The sequence below is a fragment of the Solea solea genome, chromosome 3 (assembly GCF_958295425.1).
Source record: "Solea solea chromosome 3, fSolSol10.1, whole genome shotgun sequence".
In the NCBI taxonomy this organism is placed as follows: domain Eukaryota; kingdom Metazoa; phylum Chordata; class Actinopteri; order Pleuronectiformes; family Soleidae; genus Solea; species Solea solea.
The window spans coordinates 29,786,031-29,811,608 of NC_081136.1; the positions used below are offsets into that span (position 1 = coordinate 29,786,031).

General features: G+C 45.2%; 1 protein-coding gene across 9 annotated transcripts in view; it reads left to right on the top strand.

Annotated features, from left to right (window-relative positions):
• foxp2 (forkhead box P2) overlaps positions 1 to 25,578 on the top strand; it is a 96,322-nt gene that overhangs the window by 66,806 nt on the left and 3,938 nt on the right. For 7 of the 9 annotated variants that reach the window (XM_058626144.1, XM_058626137.1, XM_058626141.1 and 4 more), the window contains 13 exons: positions 1,625 to 1,762; positions 3,027 to 3,116; positions 5,049 to 5,238; positions 6,337 to 6,634; positions 8,265 to 8,369; positions 14,511 to 14,598; positions 16,016 to 16,099; positions 18,671 to 18,878; positions 19,596 to 19,699; positions 19,874 to 19,975; positions 22,350 to 22,471; positions 22,561 to 22,630; positions 23,780 to 24,063. In XM_058626144.1, the coding sequence (XP_058482127.1) occupies positions 1,643 to 1,762; positions 3,027 to 3,116; positions 5,049 to 5,238; positions 6,337 to 6,634; positions 8,265 to 8,369; positions 14,511 to 14,598; positions 16,016 to 16,099; positions 18,671 to 18,878; positions 19,596 to 19,699; positions 19,874 to 19,975; positions 22,350 to 22,471; positions 22,561 to 22,630; positions 23,780 to 24,063 (1,865 nt within the window). In that variant the 5' untranslated portion in view covers positions 1,625 to 1,642. The remainder of the gene's footprint in view (positions 1 to 1,624; positions 1,763 to 3,026; positions 3,117 to 5,048; positions 5,239 to 6,336; positions 6,635 to 8,264; positions 8,370 to 14,510; positions 14,599 to 16,015; positions 16,100 to 18,670; positions 18,879 to 19,595; positions 19,700 to 19,873; positions 19,976 to 22,349; positions 22,472 to 22,560; positions 22,631 to 23,779; positions 24,064 to 25,578) is intronic. The other 2 variants (XM_058626140.1, XM_058626142.1) reach the window with 1 other exon arrangement.

A 25,578-nucleotide genomic window follows, 5' to 3' on the forward strand; every position in this document is an offset into this window, starting at 1 on the left:
TCTAAAATGAAAAATGTGTAGTGACCATGCAAATGTCTCAGCTAATCAAAGAGGGGGGGGAGGTGGGGTGGTGGACCTGGGCTGGGGGAAGGTGTTGAGGAGAGGAAAGCTAAACAAGGACGTGTCAAGGCCTGACAGAGAGAGAGAGAGGGGAGGAAGAGAGTGAGAGAGAGAGAGAGAGGGAGACAGAGGGAGGAAGGGAGAAGGGGACATGCATGAAAAGTAATCAAGGCAGCTTGATTAGCTGGCGATGAGGACAGGGATGTCTTATTGGCCCCTTGACACACCATATAGGCTAGTTACTGTCATGGCAGCTCTGTGCCAAACACTGTAGCAATTAGTGTCAGTGAAGGTGTTGCTACATGTTGACATTTTAATTGTGTTATAGCCGCATCAAGCCTGTCTGTCAAAAATATGTGTTGACAAGACGGAGACCGCAGCCCTAAATATGATACACGCGTGTGTTGTTTTGCTGCAAAACATCCCACTATTTAGCTCCAGAGTTGATAACGTTGCACTTTAAAGGTCATATGGAGAAAGGAGCAGGTGGGTTGAGTCACTTTGGAGCGGAGAATAAAGCGCATGTGCACGGGTCTTTGTCAGTCAAAGGAGAATGGTTGTATTTTTATGGGAGGCCTTTGATTGTGAATCATTCGCTCACTCTTGACTTTATTCTCTCTAACTTGGAGGTAAACACGATTCAAAAGGATCTGAAACGGAGCAACATGGCTCACGTCATCGCACGCTCCCCTGTTAAAATGTGTGCACGCAATCAAAGGCGGAAGCGAGACGCATCCCTCTTTATTGATCTGATTTCTCAGAAGATGCTTTCGCTGCCGTCTGAGAACAATCTGGCGGGAGGATATGAGGTTTTGTTTTGGTGCTGCTGTTCTCCTCCTGCAGTTTGACAGCTCGTGTTTTTAAAAATGACTACCCAACAAAGAGCAGGAAACATCTATGCATTTGAATGTATGCCTCTAAAACTTGACAAACTTATCCTATCCCCTTCAGAGGGAAAAACTACACTACACACTACATAACCAGAAAACATGAATATTTCCATCAAAGAAATTCGCTTAACGGGAACCCCCCTAACCTCCAACTCGTGACCCACCGCATCACGCTGATTGTGCCTACCAGGTGTCCACTACTTCAGCGTAGTTTTAATCAACTTTTGAGTCGCGCATTGCCACGTCGCTTTACAACAGCAGCACTGATAGGCATTCTGAAGGGGAGAAGTTCAAGGGTCCTGCTAATTAAGGTCTACGTCTATTTAAATCCCTGACTTCTCCCAGCGGGGTGGAGGCAGGAAAATAAGACGAGCAACACAAAGGCACAGCACCCACCTGTCCTTCAGCATCTCCTCTAGGCTGCTATGGGAGTCCTGCTCTCCCTCCTTCTCAGTCAACAACTCCCAGTAGATCCATGCCAGTAGCCCTGACGCCCATCTCTGATGTTCTATATTTCTTTCTCTCTTTTTTTCTACTCATCTCTCCATCCATTTTTACACATGTGCTGTTATTAATTTCTCATACCTCCCCCGTTGTGCCCAATCCTGTCCGTTTTTTTTTTCCTCTCGTCTTACAAACCACCACTTTTACTTTTTCTCATCCACCCTGTCCAGGTTCCAGTGTCGGTGGCCATGATGAGTCCCCAGGTGATCACGCCGCAACAGATGCAGCAGATCCTTCAGCAGCAGGTGCTCTCCCCCCAGCAGCTCCAGGCCCTGCTTCAGCAGCAGCAGGCCGTGATGCTTCAGCAGGTACATGCACACGCTCGATACAGTACACGTGCGTCTGAACACCCACATCCCTGAGTCACCACTGTGCCGGTGCATCACAGCCACCAGTCGCTTATGCCAACTCACCGCAGCCCGGTTGTCCTTGACATGCTTTACCAAAAAAGAATCAGCAATTGACACACTTGTACGTGTCACCTCTAATTAACTGTCTCCAGTGTGTCCCCGGGTTTGATTCCCTGACAAGCGTCCATCAGGGACTGATTGAGTAGGGCACAGTTGGGCTGAGCACTGGCAGCGGAATGATGGGTGATGGATGATGTAATATCTGAAGTCAGCTTGAGAAAGCACACACTCGGCACAGACTCGTGTCAGAGTTGAAATACACTTCTCATTCATAGATTTGATTAAGGGAAAGAAGAATTGTTTAATTAAGAGTGTCAGTCATCCAATTATTCCTCTCCATTTAGAGTGTCCCGACTTGTTCTCAGTAAGACGCCGTTCCTTTTGCTCTCGCTTTTTGCCAAATGCTTTTATGGTTTTAAAAATGCAGACAGCCTCAGCCAAACAAAATGTATTCATATGGAGCAAGATCCTTATGATCATATAAAGTCCTTTTTAATTAAATCTACAGTCGATTTGTGGCCTGTTTCGTGGACTTCTCCCTCTGCCATATGCAGTTGACATGAAATAAAACCGTCTTTTTAAATAACTATTACGGCATGTGTGTGTGTGTGTGTGTGTTAAAAGAATCAGTCCAGTGTCGTTAACCTGTTCCTCAGAGGGTTTTACTCGGTTTGCTTTAGCGACTCCAAAAGAGCACGGGGAACTCTGGTCGTCAAACGTGTAGTAAACATGATGAATTGTTTACTACCCGCAGAACTGTGAGACGATCAAAAGTCAACATGAAAAAGACTTCGAAAGACGACAGAGATACAAATGCCAGATGCAGTAGAAATTCTTATTTATAATGTTTTTTTCATAACCAACATGTGAAGTACAGCTGGAGTTGAATCGGTATAAATAAGATTAATAGGAAATTAATTGAAGGACATCTGTGCTTTAAACGCTTCTCCATGTGAATCAATTATAAGAATGAAATACATTCCCATACTGACCTCAAGTCAGAGATACGAGCAACATATCAAGAAACTTAGCCTATAAATACTATCGAGTTATATACGGTCACGTATATTAACATAACATATATTAACAACTTTAATGATAAACGTGTGTGTTTTTTTCCCTCAGTCTTATTTTATACCTGTGTACCTTCATCTTTCTACAGCAACACCTGCAGGAGTTTTATAAGAAACAGCAGGAGCAGCTTCATCTGCAACTTCTGCAGCAGCAACACCCCGGCAAACAGGCTAAAGAGGTAGGTTTGTGCCACGTACACAAATATTCACCTCGACACAAACCAGTGCACATAACACGGAGGAGATGGAGAGAGTTGGACTTTGTTATCCAAGAACATCAATAACAAACTCTTTGTTTTAAAATGAAAGGACCATTGTGTAAGAATGAGTGACATCTAGTGGTGACTCTGCAGATTCAAGACAGATGGATGCCCCCTCTCAAGTGCTATGGAACTTAATTATGGGTGTTATATTACATTTTCATTTAATAGACTCTCCTAAATGTTACACGCTGGGCCTTTTAAATGAATTGATATCGCTATTTTTTTGCAGCTGTACCTGGAAATGACTTCATTAATGAGCTGTTCCAAGTGCTGAACACAAAACACCATACATATGCATGCATTCACCCCGGCCCGCGCTGATTTATTGAATGGAGACCGGGGACGGACGTCTTTAGGTCCAGCCCGTTAATGAAGTGTTTCTGTGGACATGCAAATACACACAAACACATATGTATACGACACTTCATAAATCACGGTGACAGGCAGACGGCGGACAGACACGGCTCCGTCCCGTTCTCTCTGGCTATCAAGAGAGGAGAAGCCGAGCGTGACAACCGGAGCCACGTTCGCGTAACCGCGCTGGCGCTGAACCCCCGAGAACCAGTCTAGAGGCACATCCTCACAACACTAAATTGATCTTTGAAAAAAAACAGGTATCACATAAACATGAGTCTGTCCTTTCTTCTTTCCCGATGTGTTGCACCTCTCAGTGACTCCTGAAGCAGCCTATTATGCTGCCCCTCCAGGAAGCCGCAACTGACCTCCCGGCGGCTTTGTTTCTGTTTGGATTTGTGAATCGAGTTTTTCAGGGGCCCCCGCCAACAAATATGGAATAGAAATTGCTCCCTTATTTCTCTCGAGGCAGGATGGAGGCGTAGGGAGGGCAAACTGCCTCCCTCCATCACTCCATTATGCAGCCTGTTTTCCAGTGAGTGCATCACAAGTTTTGCCTCCTCCTCCTCCTCCTCCCACAGATCTACCATGTTATAAACATACGGAAACATGTGTGCACGTCATGCTGTGTGCACATACAGTACACATGTATATGGAGAGGAGAGGGAAATTGAAAAACCATCAGAAATACAGTTAAGCCTTTAACCATACACATCCATCATGAAGCCAATTATTGCCTGTTTTATTTTTTCAGTTTTACAGTTTAAAGTGTTTCACAGCTCGGAGCCAAAGCTTTTGTCGCCCCCCCCCCCCCCCCAAAAACTCTGACTTGTTGTTGCTGCAGTGACTGAGCTCTGTGTTCCTCCGTTTGTTGTTGTTTTTGTTGTTGTTTTGCACCGCGGCTTATGCAATTGCCTGTCTGGCCCCGACAATGAACAACTCTGCGAGACATCGATTAGAGAGCGGGGGGGAGTCAGCATGCATGTGTGTGTGTGTTTATATTGTGAGGCTGTAAATCTCTCACTCTGCTTGCTCCCTCTGGCCACATAAGCTGTAACAGACCATCAGTGAAGGCGAGACAATTAACTATCAGCGTTGGTGGTGTTGGTGACGGAGGATTATACCAGAGGCTTAGTATCATACGCAATCACAAGCCACATATTCTGACAGGCTTGAGAGTTTGTCTATCAGCACAGCATTGTCTGTTTATGACACACACACACACACATGAGAAGGCAGTAGTGCTGTGTGGTACAGCCCCAAAAAAAAAAAAAACGGCGGGAAGCCTGAGCAAGCACAGACGGCGAAGAGGGAGTATGTCGAGACAGCACGGGAGAAAGGTATAGCTAAGGTCACGGCAGAGGCGAGTGGGTTCAGACTCTCACACACGCACACTCTCACAGCTCCATCTCCCTCTCTCTCAGTTGTTAATTTGTCTGTAATTTTCCCTCCCTCCTCTCCTCCTCCTCCTCCTCCGCCTCCTCCTCTCTATAGCAACAGCAGCAGCAGCAGCAGCAGCAGCAGCTGGCCGCCCAGCAGCTTGTCTTCCAGCAGCAGCTCCTGCAGATGCAGCAGCTCCAGCAGCAGCAGCACCTGCTCAACATGCAGCGGCAGGGCCTGCTCACGCTGCCCGGGCCTGCTCCCGGCCAGGCTGCCCTGCCCGGACAGACCCTGCCCCCAACAGGTAAGACAAGGAGGAGAGAGGGAGAGATTAGTGAATCAGAGGTAGAAGAGGGAGAAAAGGAAGTTGTTGTTGTTGGATGGAGCCATATTGATCCTGAGCATGTGACTTCCTGGGGTCTGGTCTGCAGGTGTCTTTTTACGACTCTGCCAGGCAATCCTTCATTGTCCCTTGTTGCTTCCACTTTTCCAACTTGTGTCTCCAAGCTTGTTTGTCCCACTTTAGTGTTTCTGTCAGCATGTCTGTGTTGTTCTCATTGGTATGCACCTTTGTTCCCTCTAAGTATAGCCGTCTGTAAGTATGGCTGTCTGTCTGCCCTCCCTTCATTGGTATGCTCTTCTACTATCCACTCTTTCTCTAAATCTTTACATTATCCTTTTGTTTGGACTCAATTCTCTCTCTTTCTCTCCATCTCTCTGTCTCCTTGTGTGATAATAGCTTTCTTTGTCTACCTCTGTGCTCTGCCAATGTTTGTTGTTGTTGTTTTTTTTCCATCCCAGCTTCTTCCATTCTTCCCCGGTTGTTGTTGTTGTTGTTTACTGCCTTCACAATAAGAGGACAGTAAGAGAGAGGAGAGAGGCCTCATTTTTCACCCCTATACCCTTATGTTTGTTGTTGTTTTTTTAACCACCAAAATGGCGGAAACCGAAAACAACAGCCAGGGAGATATTTAGAAGGAAATCAAAGGAAGTGGGTTTTACTTAATTAGCTGCCAGGCTTGAAAACAAGCACTGGACAAATCTTGTTTATCTCCGATGCAACATGCACCGACTGCACTCATCAATATTTATGGTTCTCGCTTGTTAAAAAAACATAAATGTTTCAGAGCTACTGTATAACATTTGTCATCAATAACTAAATGAACAGCAGAGAAGTCGAGGGAAAGGAGATTACAAAACAGTTTTACTGAACAGTCGTTCATGGAGCATTGTAAAAGTTTTCTAGCTGGTTTGTGGAGTTTTTTTTTTCCGTACAGGTTAAGATTTATTGTCCTTTCTTGCTTTTATCCATTCCCTGCCGAACCAACTGTTGCTTTTATTCCCTGTGCTGTCTTTGGTTCTCTCTCTTTTCTGATTTCCCTCTCCCTCTTGACTTCTCTAGCCGGCCTGAGCCCTGCAGAGCTGCAGCAGCTGTGGAAGGACGTGACCGGAGGCGGTGGTCACAACATGGAGGACAACGGCATCAAACACAGCAGCAACAGTGGCAACGGTACCGGCGGAGGTGGCGGCGGTTTAGACCTCTCCACCAACAACTCTTCTTCAACTACCTCCTCCTCCTCCAATCCCGCCAAAGCATCGCCTCCCATCTCTCACCATTCCATCGCCAACGGACAGTCCCCCGCCCTCAACCACAGAAGAGAGAGGGAGCGGGAACGGGAACGGGAACGGGAGCGAGAGAGGTACAATAATATAGAAATGTTCTTCCACTCACTTTTTTTTTTCTTTTTTTAAACAGCACCAAGGAAAAAAAAAAGGAGAGAAGATGAAAAGTTTACAGAGACTTGTTTGTTTTTCTGTTGTTTTTGTGCACACGAGAACGCTGTGCTCCCATCCAGAGTATTTGTCCTCGTTTAAAGGAAGAGCACTGCTACTACAGGGAAAACAAGATGTTTTGTTTATTTGTTCAATAGTTTATTAGTGTCTTCACAATATTAAGGGAAAAAAAAAAGTCGTGTTCTCCCCGGGGAACACATGTGCCATTGAAAACACTTGGCTTGCACACAGATATCAAACGCAGGCAAAGGAATCCATGCAGGCAGGCACACAAACTTACAACAAGCCTCTCTGGTAGGCACAACAACATAACCTGCTTGAACATTAAGTATTTAGTACTTTCTTTCTTTTTTTTTTCTTTTGAAAATTACCTCCCTTGCTTACTTGTCATGTAAACAGAATACGTGATGCCTTGAGTGGCATTTTCAGGATGTTTATCCTTGTGATGGCGTCTTTTATAAATGCACCCAGCACCAAAACACTGAGTGTTCACGTATCTGCCTATGTGGCCCATGCATTATTCAAAGGCTTTTCCTGGGCAATATTATAATAAGGACTTAGGGTAGCAGTGTGTGAGTATGTGTCTGTGTGGATGCTTGCTCGACACTCACACTGGAGGTGTAATTGGTTTAAAGTAGATGCTATCTCTCCAGTTGCACTAAAAGGAGGCTTGAAAAAGATATCTTTAGAAGGAAGACAGAAATAAAGGCAGAGGTAGGAAGGGAAGGAGAAAGAGACGGAAGAAAGGAGGGGGAAAAAGACTTTATCTGCCTGTGTCCCCGAGGGCCGTGTGGTGTCTCATAATGATCGAACAAGGGAGTATTGTCAGGAGCACTGCTTACTAACATGCCACCGATCAATGTGGGGGAAGCCCCACTGTAAAACACAATGTGAGCCGTGCTCACACACACACATATTCATAGGCCCCAAACACAGCCTTACCTGCACACGGCCGTACAAACGCGCACCGACACAACTCACTCTCATTCCCGTTCTCGCGTGGAGACAGGCGAACGCGGTCGTGCCAAGACTAAAGGTTAAACTGTCATCTTTAATTGGATGTGCCGTCTAGGCAGGGTCGTAACTTATTTGGGGGCGCCATTTGAGAAACGCCAGAGCCACCCCCTGCTCCCCTTGTCCTCAAAGAACATAAGTTACACACAGTATTAATCTCCTGATGAAAATTATATGGCTGTCTGGATTTTTAATGTTTACTTGAAAGCCTCCACCCCCTCCTCCCCATAATAGCTTTACAAGATGGGATGGTGGCTGCGGTGGAGACAAAGCTGCAGCTTTACTCTACTGTACACTTCCAATGGGGGCGTGGGTTGAAATTTTTGAATAAAGGCCGTCAAGTCGTTGCATATTGGGATTATTTAAATTTACTGAATGTTTCCCAAAGTTTTTAAAGATCTAATTTATTAGGTTACGTGACCTCACACAAACCTCATCTTTTTTTGTTTGTTTCATTTCATTGTTTCATTTATTTATTTATTTATGGGTTTTTTTTCTGTCTCTTGTTCTCTCTGTCTATAGTTCACTACATGAAGAAAGTGGAGGGACCCATCCCCTGTACGGTCATGGTGTATGTAAATGGCCTGGCTGTGAGAACATCTGTGAGGACTTTGGACAGTTTTTAAAGTAAGAACATTTGCACTATGAGCCCACTATTGCACTGGAGATGATATCCGCACTTCTTCTTCCTGTAGGGCAACGCACACAAATATGAGCTTGTAACAATTCAAGTCCCTCGTTGGACACTTTGTTTTGCAGTTTCAAGTTCTGTGACAACCATCCTACAGACGGCACACTTATTAAATGTGAAAAAAAAAAAACATCATAAAACTAAGTAAAGCAAAGTTTTATTGGAGTGCAAAACTTATTTTTGGGATAAAGAAATGCCCCTGTAGAAACCCTAAGTTTACTAGATTAGTCAACATCGCAGGCAGCACGCTCGGATTTGTTTTCTTTATTCATTTATGTATTTCTTTATTTATTGTATGTGAGTGCGTGCGTGTGTGGCTGTGTACAAGACACGTATATCTTTACGTTGAGTGTACAATATACACAAGTTGTCCCCTTTAATCCTCTCTGTGTGGGTACAGAGGAGCCCATTAAAAGAATATATCACTGCCTTTTCAAAAGAACACATTTTGACCTTCCTGACAACCAGCTTGACAGGGTTCTGCCCTCACAGCACCGGATTCAAACCAACTCTGATCCATAACAAATCTCCTCCCTGGAACTGCCTGATAGGTTTGTAGGAAGCGTCAAAAGCTAATGGCAACTCGCACGGCCGCACACTTTTCCTGCACAACAAAGGCCCCCTTTCACTGTTGTCATGGTGCAGGCAACAGAGCGGATGAACTCTTCATGCTCCATCAACAATTTAGTTAATTAGCTCATTTGTAATTGGCCGGCTTTGTTGCCTGGATGTTAGTGAGGGGACATCAAAGGAAGAAGGTGTTTGCAGTGCTGCCGATTACAGGTTATCACATTGCCACTCAATAAGAGTTCCTCTCTCTCTCGCTCTCTCTTACTATCACTCTCTCCCTGGCTCCCTGCTCTCACACAGAGAAGAAAAGAAAGGGAAAGTGTTCATTTGAATATTCTAATTAGATTTGTAATTAACTGTGAAATAACGATCTGGTGAGTGTTTTTCATGAGCTGTAAACGGCCACATGAATTTCACATAAACTCTGACAATCGGGACATTGTTTTTTTTGGGTTTTTTTTCCCCGAAATAACGCATTTTTCCACAGTCGTGAATTTAATAAGTCGCAGAAAGCTGAGAAATAAATGACTGATATGAGAAACTAGTCCACCCCATGGGGATGTGCTCTAGGATGTAGGTCAGGCATCTGCCAGTTCCGCCGCAGTTTGTGAATTAAAGCTCAAAGGTGTGTGTGTGCGAAATGGAATGACTCCAATAAACGCCATGTTTACCAGCCTTTCAAAGGCAGAGGCAAGGCGGCACAATGGGCCGCGTCTTCACGGCCTGTCAAGGCGTACAATCACAACTGACAGCGACGGATTTAAATGAATCCGAGGTGAATGTGCATTACAACTGTAGTCTGACAAGTGTGTTTGCTTATCCTCTGTGGAAGATGTGCCACATACATTTTAATGACAATATCAATTTCCCGGCACACACACACATCATCTTAAGGGCTGATATTTATGAAGAGCCAGCTCGCGTACAGTCCGCTGTCCAAACTTGACTGCATGCATGCGCACTAGTCAAGGTAGAAGAGTTTGCCTTGCATGTGTGTGTGAGAATGCAAGCCTTTATCGGATTAGCAGGTTTTTTTGTGATATCTTGTCCTATCACCTTGGTACACTTACTTAAAGGAGACATCAGTCTATCCCTGTGCACCGTTCACTCCGCTCACATGCAAACACATGTAAGTCTGTGTGCTCTTAGGATACTGTGTCTAGGTAGCTTAGCTGGTTATTCGGGGGGGGCAGAGGTACAGTATATAAAGGGATGTGCCTTTGAATCCGGTAAGCTGGTAAACCAGCGCACAAAAAAAGAAAAAAGAAAGGGGGGATGTATGCTTGTAAAGATAAACCGAGAGGACGAGAGAGAGACAGCCAGAAAGAAAACAGGTAGATTTCAAACTTGAAAGCGAGAGCACAGGTTGGCAGATGGTTTTGTAAGAACACATGCCAGAACATCGGTTGCTACAAAATAGAGCACTTTCTTCGCTCAGTCCCGCCCCAACCCAACAACACACACACACACACACACACACATCCCTGCAAGTCACAGGCTGGCTCTATACTATAACCCAGCCAGCACATGAAAACAGACACCAACAAAGAAGGCAGACTCATCATCAGAACAAAGATGGCTGCTCTGTGGCGTGCCTCGGAGCAGTGATTGTCAGTGTCACAGGGAGGCCTTTTATGTTCTCCGAGATGCCAGTCGAGTGCACACACACGCAGACACACACACACACACACACCTCCGCACACACAGACACGGTATAAACGGGGGTTACATAAAGCGGGTGTCAGATTTAGATGACAGTTCAGATGTTGGTTGGTTGGATGCCGGGGTACGTGGTGCACGGGGGGAGGAGGGAGAGGAGCCAAGATAAGCTGGCATCTCGCTGCAGGAGCTCAGCTCAGCTGCGGTGACACGTTTAGTCGCCTATTGTTTTGTTGTGCCAAGAAACTTGTCAAGATCAGCATTTAATAGCTCTTTAGTGTGCTTTTATGTGTTCTCACCTGGAAAAGGTAGCCGCGAGGTGGCTGGTACCCCGAATTAGCTCTCTGAAGTTCAAAATGAAATAATATTACAGGGAATCTTTGAGTGTGTGTGTGTCTGTTTGTGTGTGTGTGTGTGTGTGTGTCACAGGAGATGTGAGGGAGAAGCGTTAACACTGCTAGTGCATGTGCCAGAGCTATTTTTGTAGAGAGCCTTACAGTAAACATGAAAAACAGGAGATGGAATAAATGCTTTTAGTACATTTATGGAGCCATGCAAGTAAATTTTTTTTTTTTACCCCCAATTATTCCAGATTCCTGATCTCGTGCTTCTCTACCTTTTAGTAAATAATAAAAAAAAAAAACTTGATTCACACATATTCTCCCAACTCAGTACGATAATCAGTCCTTTACATTAAGAGAATCCACACACACACACACACACGCACATAACTCTTCCACTCTCTGTCACCACTTTCCCCATTACTGGCAGGAGGGCAGTCTCCATGTTGAAATGGCAAGCTCAGCCGCTAACCTGAACGTCGGTGTCTGTAACCCGCTGCTAATTAAACCCACAAGGCAGCAACAAAGTGTCTTCATCTTTATATAATGTGTGTGTACACACACACACACACACACACAGACACTGTGGAGGCAGTCTGGCAGGCCCTTGGCCCCTGGAAATCTGCGTTTCCCTCCACATGTCTACTGCTCTATGACAAGACCTTTAAAACGGAGGGCATTACTTATGCACTATCACCACAGGGAGAGTGTCTGCCATCGTGTGTGTGTGTGTGTGCGCTTATTTATGCACGCTAGTTAGCCAGCGTGCGTGTGAAGCTGCATATGGCTGTGTTTATGCTGCTTCTGTTTCATATCTGACTTCACTGTTGTGTGTGTGTGTGTGTGTGTTTGCGCGTCACGTGCAGCAGACAGTTAAGGGGCCGAAGTTTCTCTTCTCTGCTGGGCCTTTGTAGCCCCTGATAATACACACAGACAATTAGCAGAAGTGCATCATCCATATATGCTGGCTTGAGTAGATTTATTATTGGGCCCTTAGTGGACGTTGATGGCCTATACATATTCATATACACAGCTATGGGGAAAAGAGGAGGGAAGAAAATAGCTCCTCTCTTCTCTTAAAGGAGAAGAACATCCAGTACAAACACAAATCTTTATCTGTGTTTTTTTGGGGGGGTAAAAAAACCGGCCCCTCCTTTCCCTCTCAGTCTTAATTTATCAGTCTCTTTGTCTCTTTTATTTGTTGTTATTTGCTTTGATTCCTCTTCCTTTGCTGCATCTCTGGCTCTCAATCTCCATCCTTTATTCCCCGTTCCCACGCGGCCTCCATCAGATGGCTAATTCCCCGCTCAGGGGCAGAAATCAATGTGCCTCGAAAAACGAGGTTTGAACAGTAAACATAAACAGCAGCTGGCCGGCCCTGACAGTGATGCATGTATCCTCCACCTTCAAGTTTAAGCGATTACACCTGTCTTCTTCTCTTTGTCTTTTATTTGTGCGTAGCATCATTCACCCACTCGTGATTTGGATTTGGTTTATGTAAGAGGAAATTAAAAGATCTCTTCTTTAGCGCGAGTGAGTCTCTGAAAGACAATCTGAGTATTATTAGAGACGACAGTTTTGTAGTTCAGAGAGGAGTCGGTAAATAAGGTGTTCTTTCATTATTGTTTTCTGTCTGCCTGTGTGTGTGTGTGTGTGTGTGTGTCTGCCCCTCCTCCCCCTCTCTGTGTGGCATTATTAATGCACAGTAGGACATGCTGCCATTTGAATATTTCATAAATGCACGTAGTAATCTGCCTGTAATCACCTTGCTAACTGGCCAGAGGTGGAACACGTGGGCACGCGGACTCTCTCCAGAGGCCCTCCCTGCACAAACACGCCGATATCGACAGAATATGAGACAAACGGGGTAGTTGTCGATGAGAGGCAGAAACTTGATCAAGATTCTTCCACCTCTCCCTCTCTCTCTCTCTCTCTTTTTTGTAATGAGGTATCTTCGGGGACATCGAGCAGCCCGCTCTGTGCTTTTGAAGCAGCTGTAATTCATGACACATGCCATACATCAAGTGCATAAGATAGCATTATGGGCAGTGAAATGAAAAGGGTATTTGCAACATTAGTTCCCTCATCCTGCAAGGGATGTGATTAAATGATTAATGAAATGCCCCCTTTTTTGCATGCGCATTCTGAAACAGCAATTAGGCACAGGGCTGCAGAAATCCACCAGTTTGTCCCTCCCCTCTCTGCAGCCATCCCTCATCCATCCCACTCTCCATCCCTCCTTTCTTTTTTTTAATACTACTACTCATTCTCGATTCATATTGGAACATTTCTAAGCATTAGGGCCTGGAATGCTTGGAAAAGTACAAGCGGGAATGAGATGGGATGGTTTTAAGTGCACGAGTTCCAGATTTCGCCATTTTCAGCGTTTGATTGGCAGGCAAGGAGGAGTCGGCTCAATGAGTTGTCTTGTTGTGCGCGTCGGAGACAAACAAGAAGTGAGGGGGGTCGAGGAGGGACGTGGCAGGGGGAGTGTGTGTGTGTGTGTGTGTGTGTGTGTGTTCCTGACGTGCAAAGACAGCGTAAGCATGTGTGTGGCTGCATTCACAGATGAAGTGAAAGCCAAAGAGAGATTTCGTACTCCCTCTAATGCACTGGAGGCAGCGCTGTAAATGATCATTGAAGGGTCTGCAAGCTAACCTATAATTACTGGAGATAAAGTGGCAGCTCTGGCATTTCATAAGCATGCCTCCTCAAAGCTTGCTTTGTGAGTTTGTCACCAATGATCATTTAGATAGAGGCTCATTACCCATCACAACACTTTAGAAACCCCCCGCTCTATATTTGTGTACTATGTTTTTCTCTCTGTGTGTGTGTGATCGAGAGAGACTGCGCGTGCTCTACCAGGAATAAAGGTCTACCTTAATGGTGAAGCTCTTTTGTGTCCTACAGACGAAATCCAATCAAGACAAAAACCCTCATTGACTGTTATGGCTGTCTGGCTGGCTTTTTTTCTTCTAATGAGGCGAACACACCAGATACATTTATTATGCCCGCTGCTGGATAATGCACCTTCAGTTGAAGAGCTGCTTTTGTGTGTCAAATGTTGCCGGTGTTAAATTGTGTGTATTGTTTTCAGTAAACGAAGGAGACAAAGCCGTTCTGCTGGGCTAGCATCTTTTATTCTCTATAGAAAGCGGTGCTCGGGGTGGCACTGAAGTTAGCCATCTAAACTGGCACAGGCCTATTGTCATGTTAAACATGGCACCACACACAGTCGTGTTACCTCTAATTACCTCATTTCAGAGTGGAACAATGGCGCCAAACAGGATCCTATAGATAATTGTCCCGTTATAGAAATATTATCATAAAAACAAAACTGTGGTGAAGTTGATACTGTAATTAGTATCCCCTGTAATTATGAATATCGAGGAAAATAAAACATAATTAACTGTTTTTGCAGTTGGTTTGACATTGTATGGATTTTTTTGTTTGGTTTATCGTTGACTTACACTTTCTCTCTGTCTCTCCTTTCTCTTTTCTCTCCAGGCATCTAAACAGTGAACATGCCCTTGATGACCGGAGCACAGCTCAGTGTCGAGTCCAGATGCAGGTTGTACAGCAGCTGGAAATACAGGTAACTTTTTTTTCCTCAACTTTATTTTTTATTTATATAAAGTTATGTGAGCGATAGAAAGGCCATATATTGGTCTGCTTAATATTTCCAGACGAGCAGGACTTGCTGGATTCAACAAAGCCACTAAACAAAGGAATCCTCAGGCCGTACAAGGAAAGCCATTATGGCTGTTTTAATTGAATTAAGCGTGTGCTTTATTTTCTCTGCTTTTTTTTTTTTTTTTTTTTTTTCTTTCCACCTCTTTTTCTTTCCAATTAATAGCGAGCGCATCTCTCCCGGTCTGCTGTGTTAATTAACTGCACTTTGCACCTGAAGAAAGCTCAAAAGGAGGGAACTATTTTCAGTAGGTGGAGCGTGACCTTATTAAGGAGTCACGCTGGCTAGATAATGAGAACGCTGATTGAGCGCTCTCATTATTACTCAGCACTGCCAACCCACCGCTCCTCTTTCTTTTAAGAAACAAATGAATATGTACAGTATGTTTTAAACTCCCGTCAAACAAAGTACCAGCTGGAGTCGCTCAGTCTGCCCGGCACAGACCAGGCAGACCTGGGCCTTTCCCCCGGGCTGGGTGGTGGTGGTGGTGGTGGTGGCGGAGGGTGCAAAGGATGCACGTTATTTAATTTTATATTTTGTTTTCGTTGCAACACAAAAGCCACTGAAGCTTGCGCTGTACAGTGTGACCAATTATAGCGGCGCACTTGTGTTGTCCGTCCTGTTTCTTCTCCTCTCTCTTCATTTCTTACTCCCACCATCCCTCTCTTTTCCGCCATGAGAGCCGTCACTCGTAATGAGCCCCAGCTCTGTGTATGTGTGAGTGCACGTGCACGCCCACTTGCTTGTCTGTTTTTCTCTCTCTCTCTCTCTCTCTGTGTGTTTTGTCCTTGTGTATGTGTATGTGTGAGTGTATATTAAGGGTATGCAGGGGGTTGAGTCTTTCACATGGTCCAGTCCCTGTCACTCCCTGTGAATTAGATTGATGATAGGCAAAGGCTGGGGCCACTAACTGGACTGGGGAGGCGGGGCCGCCTGGCACCCTGTTTGGAAGACCTCTTCACCTCTCAGCAGCTGCTGGCTGCTCTCCATCCCCCTAACAGTGTCCACAGGACTTTGAGCAGACACTCAGGACCACCTAATTTATGGCCCAAGTAGCTTGTTACTGTCAGTGCCTCGCTGACCTAAATTCTACTATTGACAAAAAGATGAAATGCTATTTGTTTTGCCTGACCTGTCTGCACCCTCTCCCTTCTTCTCTCCCCCCCCCCCCCCACCCCATCCTCTCATATTCTACTTACATCAGCTGTTGTCTCTTGGTTCATATCAACCCTTTTCTTTCTTGTGTTTATTTCTTTGCACTGTAACACACAATCCTCTCCTCTAATCCACTCTGATGCACACTCTTCTTGTCTTCTCACAGCTATCTAAAGAACGTGAGCGTCTTCAGGCGATGATGACCCACTTGCACATGCGGCCCTCGGAACCGAAGTCATCTCCCAAACCAGTGAGTGCATATTGCTCTGGCCGCCGTAAACAAGCTCCTGCCCTGAACGAGGCCTCCGCGTAGAAATTGGGCAGTTTAAGCACCAGGCAGTGTGTGTGTGTGTGTGTGTGTGTGTGTGTGTGTGTGTGAACGAGTGAGCGACAGACAGCGAAAGGTGGAATGGGAGTCGTAATACCGGGCTGCATCAGCTTCTCGTGAGGTACTGTACTGTCATGAGAGGACAATAGAGTTTGGAAGTGTATTAGATGGCAGAGCGGCGGAGTCCTTGGCGGAAAAATGCAGGGTCATTTCTTTGTGATTGATATAATGGCCAAAACAACCTGTTGGCAGCTGATGACCGCTTGGCTCCGTCGCCAAACAGAGTGAAAGACGAGAATATATGTCATTTGAACAACAAACACCTGGAGATTACACCAGAGCGCTGAAGATGGAGCTCTGTTGACGTAAATACACACATTGCCACTGAAATTGCTTACAGGGGGGGGGGGGGGGGTGAGGGGGGGAAATAAAAAACCCTGTGAAAGGGGTCATTGAAGGAGTAAAATGGTGTCCCCACTCTCTCTCTTTCTTTTCGGCTTGTTACATTCACATTGAACGACAAGCACCGCTTTTCACCCCTTATTTGGATTAAATATTAACACGGTGCGTTTTTTGCAAATATTAATTTCTGCCAATTTCCGAGGTTTTTTGAAGTATTTGAGAGCAAAACATTATCGTGTTTCTTCTTGCATAGTAAGTGCTCGCTTTCAATGGAGTAATTTCTCTCGTCACCGCTCATCATAGAATGTAGATAATCACATGATAGCATAATTATCCCATAATTCCATCAGGAATCAAACTCCCTTTTTTTATATATATATATATATAATTCAATCTCTCTCTCTCGTCTTCTGTCTGTAGCTGCTTTCTTTTTTTTTTTTAATCTTCAGAACTCCAGCAGCTTGGTTCCATCTCGTCCCATAAAGGATGTGCAGCCTATAATCCGTGCCTGAATATGAATGAATGATGCTAATGAAGTATTGCATTACATAAAGCACACATGAAAGAGCAACTAAATGCATTTGATGACATGAATTCAGACAGAAGTCTTAAATGAACAGTTAAAAAAGACTTTCTTCAGCTTTTCTCGACCTCATAGGTTTCTAATAGTATCTGGACTTAGCATAAGCATCAGTAAATATTGTGCAAATTGGCCATGTACTGTCTATAGATGCATTTAACTCTCATTCTTAGCCAGTCTAGTCATAACTGTAGCAGCTTGTTATAGCTAAGTGTGCATGTAATTATCATCTGGAAACCCCCCCCCCCCCCTCAAACTTGACATTTTATCCTATTTATCAACACACGCCACAAATGACCGCCGATACCTCCTTGCTGCCACTTCCCCACTCACAATTAAGGCAATTTGGCTTGAATATGTAACGGATGTCAATACCATTGCAGCTAAATTAGTGCAGAGACTAAAAGGTCAGTTTAGAATTTGCCAGCCAGTTAAAGCCTCTCACATGAGATTTAGGAAACAAATGCAAAAGAAAAGGGAAAGGCATGGATGATAAGTGGACACTGTTGGCATTTGTGTCAGACGTAAGTAAGACACTCTCCGGTCGCTACTGTTGAAGGAGTAGGAGATGAAGTGAGACGCTGTTAATGTCCATGTTTAAGACTCTACTTTTTTATCCTTTATACACTGTATAAAGTCTCTGATGGTGAAGAGGAATGACGTAGTGCAGTGTCATCCAACAAAGACACTAGTGCCAAACCTTAACAACAAGTAATTGGTACTTGTCTGGCCCCTAAACCGGGTCTCACTCTCTTTAAATGCTTCCACACAGGAGATGTGACCAAGGTCGTTTGCTGTTGGTTTGAATTAGGACATGTTTTCTAACCAAGGTCTGAGTTTTACTATTAAAATTAGTAGCCACAGGTTCTGTGAACTTGGAATACAGTCATAGCACATCTCTGCTGCCACCTCTCTCTTCACCTAGCCTCTCTATTCTCACAATCCACTCCACCTGTGATATCAGGTGCTTGAGCTGAGATGACTTTGAGTCCCTGCTGTGGTCACTATAGTAACCCCAGTCTCTATAGTAACGTGGATTTCCTGCTTCAAAGTGAAACTTGACACACATTCGGGTTTGTGGTTCTGGTTCCAGTATCTTTTTGCAATCAGTGTTTACTGTTTTACACCGAACCGCAAACAAGGTCGTACCAGCCCGTCGCCTCGGTTTGAAAGGATTCTGGGTGGTGAAGATAAAGGAGCAGGAGGAGGAGGAGGAGGGAGTCAGTCATGGAGGGGAGGGAGTGATAAATAAAGAGATAAAGAGAGATGGGGGCCAGGATAACACGGAGGCTGATCGTTGGATAATCTTGAACAGCGTGCTCTAATTAGAATTCTTATGATACAATTTGGTGGTTGTAATTAGTGGAGATAGGCTGGCTCCTCTCCACGAGCCTTGTTAGTGGAAACACAGCTGTGTTAGAGGAGAGGAGAGCAGACACTTGGCTCTGTCAGAGAAACCACAAAAATAATGCCTCCCCCTCTCTCTACTCCCCCCCCCTCCTCCATGCCAGCTCAACTTGGTGTCCAGCGTCACCATGTCCAAGAACTTACCCTCGGCATCGCCCCCCAACTTACCTCAGACGCCGACCACGCCCACGGCACCGATCACACCCATGTCCGCCATGCCCCAGGTGCCATCGGTACTGGGCGGAGCAAACGTGCCCAGCATGGGAGCCATGCGCAGACGCCACTCGGACAAATACTCCATGCCCCTTTCAGGTAGGACCAACTACTCAGCGCTGCACGTAGCACACAGATACACGGATGTCGGTACAGGAAGTGTCACTTTCAGGCTAACGCTCTAAAACATGACATGACACACACACACATAGTGTTCATTTGCATCCTGTAGACTGTGTTGTACCACGGATTTAAGGCTAAAAATAAAGTTGAACACCTCAGCCCCAAGTTGTGCACCATTTAACCGCACTCGCCACACACACACACACACACACACAAGACCTCAGGGGTTTGTTTATCTTACCAATGTGAAATGTGCTGCTCGTGTTTAATCACTGTGTGTAAATAGACAGGAACTTTCTTTGTGGATAAATATTACATGAGCGTTAATTAAGTTCAAATAACGGCGAGGAATGCAATATTTATGACATTAAGACGTAAAGCTTTGCATTTTAAACGACCCCGTCGTCGCCGTTTGATGTTTGTATTTACTCGCTCCGTGTTTAGTGCGAAAGACACATAAATTATTCAACTTGAGCCTAACTAACTACACGGATCTCATTTTGTGGATGTATTAGTGTTTAAGATCTCTCACGAGAGAGATTAATTAAAAATGCATTTTGTTAGACATGGAAAATGCCGATTTGATGTGCCCCCCTTTAACCCTCCTCTCCCCCTTTGCCACCCCTCCCCCCACCCCCTTTTTAATTTGTCAATGCACTACCTAAAGGAATAAAAATTTACCAATTATTTCAGGTGGTGACACAGTATTTATTTTTCCAGAGATCGCCCCAAACTACGAGTTTTATAAAAACGCAGATGTCAGACCGCCATTTACTTATGCAACCCTCATAAGACAGGTGAGTGGGAAATAAATTAACTTTGCCTGATTAGATTAAAATTAATTGCTGCATGAATCATAGCAGTTCTCCCTCTCCCCTCTCAATCCATCTGTGCGTGTGTGCGTGTGTGTGTGTGTGTGTCAGTTACGTGGTCTCATTAGTAAACCATTATTTGATGTCATCTCATTTCAGGCTATCATGGACTCTGCCGACATGCAGTTAACGCTTAATGAAATCTACAGCTGGTTCACGCGCACATTTGCCTACTTCAGACGCAACGCCGCAACTTGGAAGGTAACTTTGACGAAGCCCTCACACCTTCCTCGCACAGTGACACTGACCTCGCCCCAAGTCCATAACAAACACCTCAAGGAAGCATGTATTTACCCGGCGATTAGCGCCCCTGACCTCACTTTTAGAATAGAGCCCCCGTTTTCCCCGTTCTCTTTATTTATTATTTTCCGCCGTTCTGCCTCCTCTGTTTGGAAATGACAGCTGAAAGAATTATTCTGCTCCAGATATCGTTTTCTAATTTGGTGCAATTAATAGCGAGGCTCGGCGCGGAGAGGAGAGGGCTCTGACGCACTAATTATACAGCAGCCACTCCATCATCAGCACCTTTTGTTAAGAGAGACACCCCTCCTCCCACACCCCCGAAACCACCTCACCTCGCATATCATTGGTTAATTAGGAGGAAATATGGCCTGTTTGCCTGTTAACCAGCTCTCCACTGTGTGAACAGGCCACACTAGAGATGGATGCACCGCACAGAAACTGTCTAAGAGAGAGGTGAAAGGTGTGTTCGTGTGCAACCGAGGCAAAGTGAGAATTGGCACTCTTTATTTACCCGCACAATAGGCCCCATTTGTATATGTGTCCCTACAACTTTATTGTCCTGTCTCGCTACACAAAGATAGTAAAAAAAAAAAAAACGCTTTAACGCTTTAACCCCAAAGAGTGTCCGCGTGCTGATAAAAGAAAGCCACGGCGAGCGTCGCCGCCACCTTTAGCCTTTGTGGCAGCGCAGAGGGACTGGAGGGAGAACTCCAAACAGCCACTCATCAGCATGCGAGATGTGGCGCGGCACTCGATTTAGCACACTGAATTAATTTGGATTTGGGATGCTAATGAGCACATGGGCGTGCGATCGCCAATTCAGGAGGGGGGGGGGGGGGGCGGTTAAAGATCTGCGGCCCTTTTTTTGCAGTTTGCTCGGGGTACAGTAGGATGCTGGTGTTTCTGCTGTGTAATGTTGTTATGACACTCTCCGAGGCCTTGCAGTGGTTGTTATGTTTGCTCGCGGGAACAACACAAACACATAAACATGCGGGTTACACCCACACATGTCTTATGTGTTCTTTTACTTCCCCGAGAGAAGTCGCTCTGTTCCTAAGATACAGTCGTTGGCTTTAACGCGGCGACACGAGCAGCGTCTTGTCTCGGTGTGATCTATTTACATCCGCGGCTCCCTTTGTAAGCGCGAGGCGGATGATCGGCGAGAGGCTCGTCGTTTGATTAATGCAGAGGATTTGTTGGTGTTTTTTTTTTTTTGGTGTTTTTTCCTTTTCAAAAAAAAAAAGGAGGAAAGAAAGAAATGAAAGGTAGTTTAATATCACGGCTCGGTCTCAGCAGCTCAAAAGAGAGATTCCCCCCCCCTTTTTCTCTCTCACTCAGAAGCTTATTAGTTCTAACTATATAGCATGCATAATAAAACTGCTCATTTGCTCATTAATATTAAAATTATCATATTCAGAGCCATGGGCATTAAGATCAATCAAATCCCAGGATTTTCAGGTCAGATGCGAGATCTGCTTATGAGGTTTTTTCTTTTTTTTTCTCCTCTTCTTCTTTTTGAGTCCCCCCTTTTTTCTTGAAGAAAGAGCAGTACACACCGAAGGGAAGGGAGATGATAAATACGAGAGGCAGGGATATTAAAGCCAAGGTTATTATTTGTAGAGCGTCTGATGCATGTTTTAATTATGGTCATACAGTCATATTTATACGAGAGGCCTTTTTCTCTTCTATAGGTGTCCCTTCTTTTATAATTAATTAAAACACCTTCTTGTGTTGGAAGATATCGGCCCTGTTTTAATTCAAACGTAGTCGGCGGTAATAAATTGAAAAGATAGCGCGTCGTGTAAGCGCGCGCTCAACGCTGTATTGTGAAGATTTGGACATATAGATGTCAGATACAGTTCAGCGTAATCCCAGTTAGCCGCCCGCACGGCCCGCGCGCGCACACTGACACCTCACCACTGTCTTTTTTTCTTTTTTTAGTGCAATACTGTCATCCTTAAAGCAATGTGTCCATTAAGAGCAATGCTTCTCTGGTGCAGAAAGGGTTACTGACATCACCATTATCAAGGCCAGCATTACCACTTCTGTCACCACCATAAGCCATTCGCTATGCTGATTACCTCCTTTTAGCCTACTTACTCTGATTGATATGTACTGTGTGCAGGACTTGTAAGAGCATTCGCTCTCACTCAATTTTTACTAATTAAATCAATGGTGTGTGAATGTTAAGAATTTCCACAAAATGCAAGAAGAAGAAGAAGGAAAAAAAAATCAATTTGGCCATCTTGAATGAAAATGAATGAATATGATTGGGTTTTTTACCTCGTCCCCCTGACCCCCCGTGTGTCGCATCTCTCTGTCTCCTCTCTAGAACGCCGTGCGCCACAACCTCAGTCTGCACAAGTGCTTTGTGCGCGTGGAGAACGTGAAGGGCGCCGTGTGGACCGTGGACGAGGTGGAGTACCAGAAACGCAGGTCGCAAAAGATCACAGGGTACGAGCGAGAAGGTCAAAGACATGGGAAAGGAAACTTCTCCGTTTCCTTTTGTTCATATACTTAATAGATCTGTCGTTCCGTTGCAGAAGTCCGTCGCTCGTCAAGAACCTGCCCTCCAGTCTGGGCTATGGAACTGCACTAAACGCTAGCTTACAGGTACAAACACTCTCTCTGACACTTGCACAACAACAAACAACTTCATGTTTTCCCAACTCAGGGGTTCCTGCCCCTCCTTCTCCTCATGTGTCTCTCTCCCTTCTTTCCTGTACTGTCAGACTCAGAAGGCCACCCTGTGGTCATCTCAGGAAGCAACTCTCCCTCTTTTCCTTTCTTTCCCTTCCCTTCCCTTCTTTTTACCTTCATTCAGGCATGGCAGCCGCCCCCCAGATTGATAGCGGCATGTGCAAATGCAAGGGCATGTGCATTAATATTTATCTAAGCTGTCATAAATGATTTGGCTTCATAGTGTACGCCGGGCGAGGTGCTCATGGCGAAAACTTTAAAAATTTAATCACTGTATATAACTTTAATGCGCAGCAGGCGAAAGTGTCAGGAGTTTTTATTATTTTGAGGTAAAGTTTTGGGGGGGGGGGGACAGACTTTTTTTTTTTTTAATAGCCACACAACACAAGGGCATGTGAATGGCAGCTGGGGGGGGGGGGTGAGGATTGGAGCAGCAGTAGTAGAAGTAGTTGTCAGCAAGGTGTCACTGGGTGAAAAATAGCCTGCAACAGAAAAGAAAACCTGGGAGTGTGAGAGAATGTGTTTTATAATTACTGTGTTACGTCTTTTGAATGTCGTCCTCTGCCCCCGCCCCTCCCCGAGATTCACTTCTACCTAACTTCTTACCTTTTTAAGGCTATAAAATCACATTTCCACACAAAGATAGATATATATATATCTGTTGTATTTATATATTTCCAACACTCGTTATGCATGTAGAAATCTGTATTTCCATTCAAGGTAACTGACAGTTTGGTCACCTTTAAGTGACATTATTCCCTTGATCCGTGTCGGCTGTAACCTCCAGGACCAACCCACTGTGAACCATTAGAGTGAGGGAGGAAATAGTCAGCACTGCTAGTCAGCCAGTGTGTCTGTCTTTTATTTTTTTTTTTTATTGTGTGCACAGCTACTTATTTCGGTTTGCCGCACATGCTGCCACCAAAACCCTCCACATAAAGAGACAACATGACAACAACTCTGCTTCTAAGTGTTCCTTTATCGTGACCATGTTTTCTTCCTCTCACCTATAACCCTCTAAATCTCTCAAACGTTCACCCTCGTGTTCCCCTCTCCCTGCAGGCCGCGCTGGCAGAGACATCCCTGCCTTTGCTGGGTAACCCCGGCCTCATGGGCGGCGGCGCCACGGGCCCGATGGGAGGCGGCTGCCACGGCCTCCTGGGCGGAGACCCGTCCATGCTGACGGGCGGAAGTCCGCCCGGACTCTTAGGCGGCAGCCCCCCGGGCACGCTGAGCGGCAGCCCGCCCACTCTGCTGCACTCCGCCCACGAGGAGCTCAACGGAACGCTGGACCACCTGGACACCAACGGACACGGCAGCCCCAGATACTCCCCACCAGTACACATGTGAGTACCGCACACGTCACAGCGACACACACACACAAAGCCGACATGCACCGCTCTGTATGATAGCTACATCATAACTGAGTTAGAAATCACGACAAGTGCAAAAACTGAATCACCCATCACATGTTTTTATGTGTGAGGAGTATTCGTTTTTAAAATGCGAGCACATGTTGAACCCCCAACCACCACCTCCACCACCTCCACTCCTACACTGTATTCACTCACACTCCTCGTGCCCTTTGTTAGTTTAATTGCCTGATATTTAACCCACAGCCGCCATATTTTCTTCACTTTGCCATGACCTCAGAGCAAGGTTCAATTTCCAGCATGTATTGTCTCATCTTCTCTTCCCCCCCACCCCCCACCCCACAAATGCCTGACGTTTCTTTTCGGAAGAACCGCTCACTGCGGGCGTCTAAAAATAGGCTCCGTTGCACGTTCTTCTTTAATTACACCAGTGTCTGCATTAAAAGGTTTAGCTGCTATATTTTATGCAAGACTGTTCCCCCCCCCCCCCATTAATATTTAGCGAGTTACGCATTAATTACTTTAAAAAATATGTCTTCATCCCAGTTTTTAATGGAGCTCGCGAAAGAAAAGTGTCTTTAAAAATTGATCTCGTGTAAGTTTAAGGAAACAACCTGAGCCGGTAATGTCACACACACACACACACACACACACACACACAGAGCACTTTCTGAGACAAACACACATTACTCTTTCATGAAACCTATCCACTGTCCGTCAAATCTCGTGTCGCAGAGTTAACCGACATTAGCTAAATGCCTCTGTAATGGATAAAGGATGCACTCCCGCTCTCCGTGCATCTCTTTTTTTGAGCGTGTGTCTCAGAGAACAGGGGAGTTTCCGCCGCACCGTTCAACTATACATTAATCTATGTGGACGTGTTTACCCCTCTCTGAAATGGGGTTGTTAAGTGGAGCAAATCCTGGTGCTCGCACTCCCCTCACTTCATTTCACTTTCAGTCGCAGGACTTATCTTTGTTTTTTTTACTTGCGTCCCTCTTCTCTTTGGCCACGCTGCATCCATCCCTCCCTCCATCCCTCCATCCCTCCATCCCTCCCTCCCTTTTACAACAGCCACGACAACCTCAAAATGGAAGAAGTGTGTTTTTCACGACTGGATTTTCCACAACGTGCTTAAATAATGGAGTGGCTTGTAGCTCGAAAACTAAGAAGAAGAAAAAAAGTGTTGAAGGCCATTCTCAGGAGATGGACAGCACAACCAAAGTCAGCCCAGCAATTAGACAAACCTCTCTTTTCCCCTCCGTCTAAAGGTTAATGCTATCTGCTTAACCGCAAACCAGATCGCCCCGGGCCATGCCGAGTTTTATGTGCCTGTGTGTGTGTGTGTGTGTGTGTGTGTGTGCAACACACTCATGTACACCCTAAGGGGTTTGCTTAAAAGAAGTAGCAAAAAAAAGGAGCTTTTTCCCTAATTTTTGGACTGAAGTACTGACCTCAATTCAGAATTTTTATTTTTTTTTCCCTCTG